The sequence below is a fragment of the Chrysochloris asiatica genome, unplaced genomic scaffold (assembly GCF_000296735.1).
Source record: "Chrysochloris asiatica unplaced genomic scaffold, ChrAsi1.0 scaffold00046, whole genome shotgun sequence".
NCBI classification, from domain to species: Eukaryota; Metazoa; Chordata; class Mammalia; order Afrosoricida; family Chrysochloridae; genus Chrysochloris; species Chrysochloris asiatica.
The window spans coordinates 752,933-759,769 of record NW_006408564.1 but is presented as its reverse complement, the minus strand read 5'-3'; the positions used below and the strand labels follow the sequence as shown (position 1 = coordinate 759,769).

General features: G+C 39.1%; 1 protein-coding gene across 1 annotated transcript in view; it reads left to right on the top strand.

Moving 5' to 3' along the window:
- The window catches only part of ACTR8 (ARP8 actin-related protein 8 homolog (yeast)), a 63,144-nt gene that overhangs the window by 44,923 nt on the left and 11,384 nt on the right, over positions 1-6,837 (top strand). Inside the window, exons 4-7 of the mRNA XM_006862054.1 lie at positions 694-798; positions 1,057-1,230; positions 2,880-2,973; positions 3,168-3,300. Of these exons, the coding sequence (XP_006862116.1) occupies positions 694-798; positions 1,057-1,230; positions 2,880-2,973; positions 3,168-3,300 (506 nt within the window). The remainder of the gene's footprint in view (positions 1-693; positions 799-1,056; positions 1,231-2,879; positions 2,974-3,167; positions 3,301-6,837) is intronic.

The window sequence follows — 6,837 nt, the reverse complement described above, 5'->3', positions numbered from 1 at the left end:
CCTCTGGAGGGAACTAATAACTGAGGCCTTGTCTATTTAAAATGCTTTCCTGAGCCTGACTAGAGTTTAGTCAAGCAGTTTCTAGTTAGGCAAAATCAGGTAAAATCAGTTTGGTCCTTACAATTTCACATCTTCAGACTGTCTCAATCCCTATCTCAGAGCCCTGTTGTTCCAAGGTTGAGCATGCATCACTATTTACCTCTGTCTGATTTAGCCCATGCAAACCTCACTCAGTGTTCCCGTCTACCTTGTTCTTCCATCCCCTTCCTTCCCTTGCAGTTTTCTTACGCAGATTGATGAAAGTTTGAAGTCTAACTGAAACTAAATAAGTAATTCTAGAATCATGTTAGAAAGCTTTATTTTCACTACATTCTTCTATTTAATACAGTAAGTCAATGCAAGCTATTAGGAATGGATGAAATATATAAATTTGCATTCAACTTTTAGCAGAATGTGGTATTAATTTTAGAACGGCTGTGAATCATAGCTAGGTGTTAAATACATGGTGGGAAAATGAGGATTGTAGGAGGAAAAACATGAATATCCTTTTGTGAATCGTTAAATTTTGCCAAATATATATGTGATTAAAATTTTTCATTGTGTCTTGTCTGTTAGAGAAGAAAAGGGTATTCTTGTACTACCCCTTTTTATCTTACATAAATTCAAATAATTTTTGTAATGCTTTATTTTCAGGCACGCTCCTACAACAAGCAGATGCGACCTGCAATTTTAGATCACTGTTCTGGAAATAAGTGGACAAGCACATCTCATCACCCAGAGTATTTGGTAGGAGAAGAGGTAGGAAATTTCTTTATGATGAAAAGTGGAAGAAGCGAAACCTGATTGTAGTGCTGAAATTCATTTAGTTTGCCACCTAATTCTGGTTGTTTCTGTTTCCTAATCCTATTTCAAAGTACCAGATGTTCTCACTGGCTACTGAAATGTTAGCTACTCTACTTTGAGCATTTAGAATTCCTGGCCTTAGTTTTTAGATGTGAGTCTAGAAAATAGTAAGAAAAGAGTTTCTACTAATGTACTCCCTCCCCCTTCTTTTAGGCCTTGTATGTTAATCCTTTGGATTGTTACAATATTCACTGGCCCATTAGAAGAGGTCAGTTAAATATTCACCCTGGACCTGGGGGCTCCCTAACGGCTGTTCTGGCAGATATTGAAGTAATATGGTCTCATGCAATACAAAAATACTTGGAAATCCCACTAAAAGATTTAAAGGTAAGCTACGATTCATAATTACTTGGATTTTGTGTAATATTTGTGATCAGTCTTCTGAATATTTAGTCACTTAAAACCTTATGAAAAACACAGATATAGTGCCGGAAAATAAGCCCCTCAGGTTGGAAGACATTCAAAATGCCACTGGGGAAAAGCTGCCTCCTCAAAGTAGAGTTGAGCCCGTGGGACCATCATTTGCTGATGGGGCACAACTCAAAATGAAGAAAAACAGCTATAAACATCCATTAATAAAAGGAACATGGAAAGAACAAACTGAAGATCAAGGCGCAAAGCCTTTGTTATGGATTGAGTCTCAATGTAAAGAAAACAAAAATCCTCACCACTGGACTAGTAAACAACATTCTTATCAATGCAGAAAAGATTCAAGTTGTCTAAGAATTCTTGGATCAGCTGTCAACACTCATGGAAGCAGCAATCAAGAAATCAGACGACGTGTTATTGCATTAGGCAAATCTGCTGCACAAGACCTTTTTAAAGGGTTGAAGAGCAAAGATGTCATCTTGAAGATTAAAGTGCTCTTAAGGAGCTCTGGTAGCGTAATGGTTACGAATCAGGCTGCCAACCTCAAGGTCAGCAGTTCGAAACTACCAGCTGTTCCGCGGGAGAAAGATGAGGCGTTCTGCTCCTGTAAAGATTTACAGCCTCGGAAACCTTGTACAGGGTCGCTATGAGTTGGAACTTACTCCACAGGTCACAGCCACTACCACCAACCCAAGCTATGGTATTTTCAGTCACCTGATATGCATGTGAAAGCTGGACAGTGAATAAGGAAGACAGTAGAAGAATTGATGCTTTTGAGTTATGGTATTGGAGGAGAATACTGAAAGTATCATGGTCTGCTAAAAGAACAAACAATCTGTGTTGGAAGAAGTGTAGCCAGAGTGTTCCTTGGAGGCCAGGAAGGCCAAACTTCATCTCTCATACTTTGGACATAATTGTCATGAGGGACCAGTTGCTTCTGGAGAAGGATATCATGTTTGGTAAGGTGTAGGGTTAGAGAAAAAGAGGAGGACCTCCACTGAGATGGGTTGGCAAAGTGGTAGTATTGATGGACTCAAGCATGGTAACAATTGTTTGAGGTTGGCTTAGGGCCGGGCAGTGTTTCCTTCTGTTGTACACAGGGTTGCTATGAGTCAGTACCAACTCGATGGCACTTCACAACAACAAGAGCACACATTACTGACTTCTTCACATTACAGTGTTCTTTCCTTCTTGAATTGTAACTGTTCCTGAGGATTTGTTTCACTTAGTTCTCCTATTGTGCTCTTCCTTTTCTTAAACTCTGTTGTTTTTTACGTGCCCTTCTCTCTATAGCTCTTTAATAAGCAAATGGGGACAAAGCTAATGTTTTAGAAGCTTGTTTGTGTTTATGCCTTCTCTCTGGTCCTTATCTAGACACGGGAGTTGTCTTTTTATTTCTCAATTTTTAAATGATTCAGAATGAAAAACAAAACAATTTTCCATTTCTTCACAAAACCCAGTAGGTAGCAGACAAAATAGTCTTCTCTTTTGAGCCTTTAACTGTAGTTGCTGTTCTTCGAGAAAATCTTCTCTGAAGGCAAATATGTGTGAGAATTGTTTGACTGGAATTAAGTGTTAATCCTTTTTTTTTCTTTTTCACTTTTTAGTATTATAGATGTATCTTGTTAATTCCTGATATCTATAATAAGCAGCATGTGAAAGAATTAGTGAATATGATCCTAATGAAGATGGGCTTTTCAGGTATGTCTGACATTCCAATGAAACCCTCCTTAAATGAGATATTTCTGATTTTTCAGTAACAAAGTTACACTGACTCACTGGTTTATTTGAATACTTATTCTGAGAACTCAGATCTGCTCAGAGCTTTGCCCAGAGATCGTCGATGTGACTATCATTGCTGTTCCCAGTCGATCAGTCTGCCTTTCATTTTCTAGGTATTGTGGTCCACCAGGAGTCTGTGTGTGCCACCTTTGGAAGTGGCTTAAGCAGCACGTGTATTGTAGATGTTGGGGACCAGAAGACAAGCGTATGCTGTGTAGAGGATGGGGTGTCTCATCGCAACACTCGGTAAGGAACCCTCTCCCCCTGCAGGCTGTTTGATTCTAAAACATCACAAATTAGAAAATAATCACAGATTAAGAAGTTATTACATATGCAAAACCACTGCATTGGAAACCAGAAAGATTGTGAAGGTGTGTATTGTAGCAAGGCTAGCTAAATAAATGACTTTTACCTGCCCCATTGAAACTCTTTAACATGAATACACAACAGCAATTCCTGAAAGTACTAGTATAGATTATGTGTTTCCCTCAAAGGAAGCACATGTGTTGTCTTGTTTTTACTATGGTCTGCCTTACAGATACCAACCATACTTTCATAGCGGCACAGTGTACAACAGAACGAAACACTGCCTGGTCGTGTGCCACCTCACAATCATTGTTAACACTTGAGCCCATTGATGCTGTCCCTATGTCAGTCCATCTCATTGGTGATCTTCCTCTGTTTTGCTGACCCTCTACTTTACCAAGCATGATATCCTTCTCTAGGGACTGATTCCTCTTGTTAATATGTCCAAAGTGTGAGAGAGGAAGTCTGGCCATCTTGACTTCTATTGATCATTCTGGCTGTACTTCTAACACAGATTTGTTTGTTCTTCTGAAAGTCCATGGTACTTTTAACTCAAATCCAACACTGTAGTTTAAATGCATCAATTCTCCTATGATCTTCTGTATTCATTATACAATTTTTACATGCATATAAGGTTACTGAAAATACCATGGCTTGGGGCAGGCGTACTATAGTCCTCAAACTGACATCTTTGCCTTTGAACACTTTAAAGTGGTCTTTTGTAATAGATTTGCCTAGTGCAATACATCGTTTGATTTCTTGATGTTCCTTCCATGAGTGTTGATGGTAGATCCAAGCAAAATGAAATCTTTAATAACTTCAATCTTTTCTCCTTTTATCATGATGGTAATTATTAGACCAGTGGTGAGGATTTTTGTTTTCTGTATATTGAAACTCATTCTGGAGGCTGTGATCTTTTAGCTTCATGAGTAAATATTTTAAATCATCGTCGCTTTCAGAAAGCAAGGTTGTATCCTCTGCATATCATAGGATGTTACTGATTCTTCTTCCAATCCTGATGCTACATTCTTCATATAGTCCAGTTCTTGCATTATTTGCTGAGCATCCAGATTGAAAAGTATGGTGAAAGAATATAACCCTGGTGCACACCATTCATGATTTTAAACCATTCAGTGACCCCTTGTCTGTTCGAACAACTGCCCCTTGGTCTTTGTACAGGTTCCTCATGAGCACAATTAAGTGTTCCTAGATCCCAGTTATTCATAATATTTTCCATAGGTTGTCATGATCACTAAATCAAAAGCCTTTGCATAGTCGATAAAGCACAGGTAAACATCTTGTCTGAATCTGACTTGGAACTTCTAAAGTTTCATGTCTATGTACTGTTGCCACTGTTTTTGAATTATCATTACCAGAATTTTACTTGCGTATGATATTAATGATACTGTCTGATGATTTTCACATCTGTTGGGTCACCTCCCTTTCGAATGGGGTACAAATATGGATCTCTTCCATTCAGTTTGCCAGGTAGCTGTGTTCCAAAGTTCTTGGCATAGGTGAGTGAGTGCCTCCAGTGATGCATCAGTGTTTTGAAATATTTCAATTTGTATTCCATCAGTTCCTGGAGCCTTGTTCTTTGCAAATGCCTTCAATGCACCTTGGACTTCTACCTTCAATACCATTAGCTCTTGATTCGTATACTAACTTGAAATGGTTGAACATTGACCATTTCTTTTTGGTACAGTGACTCTGTTTATTCTTACATCTACCTGGTGGAGCACTGTAGAGTAAACATTGGATTGCTAACTGTAAGTCTGGCAGATCAAACCCACCAGCCACTCCTCAGAAAACCTATACAAGACTGCTAGGAATTGGAACGAACTCAACAGCACTTAATAAACAAGAAAAGACACTCATAGCAAAGATTTTTTTTAGGCCAGGTCATACTAGAGAGAATAGATTTTTTGTAAAGTCTGATTTTTCTAGCTAGCTCTTATTTGAGTATTTGCTTTCCTTGTCATATGACACTTAGTAGTGTGTGGTGCTGTGGGTTAATGCACTAAATTGCAAAGTCGGTTTGAACCACAAAGTTGGCAGTTCAGGCTTACCAGCTGTTCCTTGGAAACCCTCTGCAGGGTTGCTATGGGTCAGAACTGACTTATCAGCTCTTAACAACAACAAGTAACTTCATGTTTTCCATGTCCCTTAACTGTGCCATCACTGATGAATGATTGGTAAATTAGCTATCAGAAGCAGATTTGCCGCTCGTGTTTCCTGAAGTGAGCCCAGCACAGGAGAGCAGACTCAGGTACTGCACATACGGGTCTTCTGCAGCTTCTGTGTTCCTGAGATGTTTTCTTCTCTTCACCCACATTAGGTAGTCTGTGTCTCCAGGTATAAAACACATTTTCAAAGAAAACTTAAGCAATGCATCCCTAATTATAGAGCATTCTCAAACCCTGTATGAGTTTTTTTAATTCATGTATTGTTTGTGTTACATACATAATGCTATGGGCTCTCAGGTTGTGGAGAAAACACTAAACCTATTTCTCCTACCACTAAAATATGAGCAGACTTGAAAAAGTTTGTGGAAGCAGTGGAATTGAAAACTAATGGAATGTTTCAACAAACTTTTATTTTTAAGCTTTTAATGTGAATTGAGTTTACATGAGAGAACAACGCACTCAGTCAATTGTATTTTGTTTCATTACAGTGATTACAATTGCCTCCATGCACCATCAGTTAAGAGTCTTTGCCTCTAGTCCATCTTTTTTTTTTGGTATACACAAAAGCATGCAGAGATATATAATAGTTTAAACAACCAAAGGGCACATTTTACATGCCAGCCTCTTACTCATCAGCACACAGCATTTCTTATTCCATGGGTCTAGAGACCTCAGCTGCTCTGTCTCTCCATGCCATCACCTCTACCTCTTTCTCTGGTGTCGCTGCTTCTACAGTTAGGGTCCCACGTTCTGCTCATGCTCTTTTCTCTTGATGGTCTAAGGGTCCTCTGTTTCTGGAATGTGAGGTTACCTACTCCCCCCTTCTTGTTACACAACTTCTTCCTTTACAGTCGTGGTGATTACAGTTAGTCTTAATAACAATTACAATTGAATCAAAAGAATCCCATCCACATCTCCTTTCATCAGACCCCATCTAGACAAGATGAAAACTACTCATTGGGAATTCTACCTTCCACTGTTCACTCTGAAACTAAACTCCCTCTTGAAAACTTGTAAGCCAGCCACTTTGTGCCTTTATGTTGTTGTTAAGTGCTGTCAAGTTGGTTCTGAACCATTGTTGTTGTTGTTAGGTGCCATTGAGTCGGTACTGACCCATAGCGACTTTGTGCACAGCAGAACAAAACACTGCCTTATCCTGGGCCAACCTCACTATTGTTACCATGCTTAAGTCCATAGATGCTGCCACTTGGCCAATCCATCTCGTTGGGGGTCTTCCTCTTTTTCTCTGACCCTCAATCTTACAAAACATAAAATCCTTCTCCAGTGACTG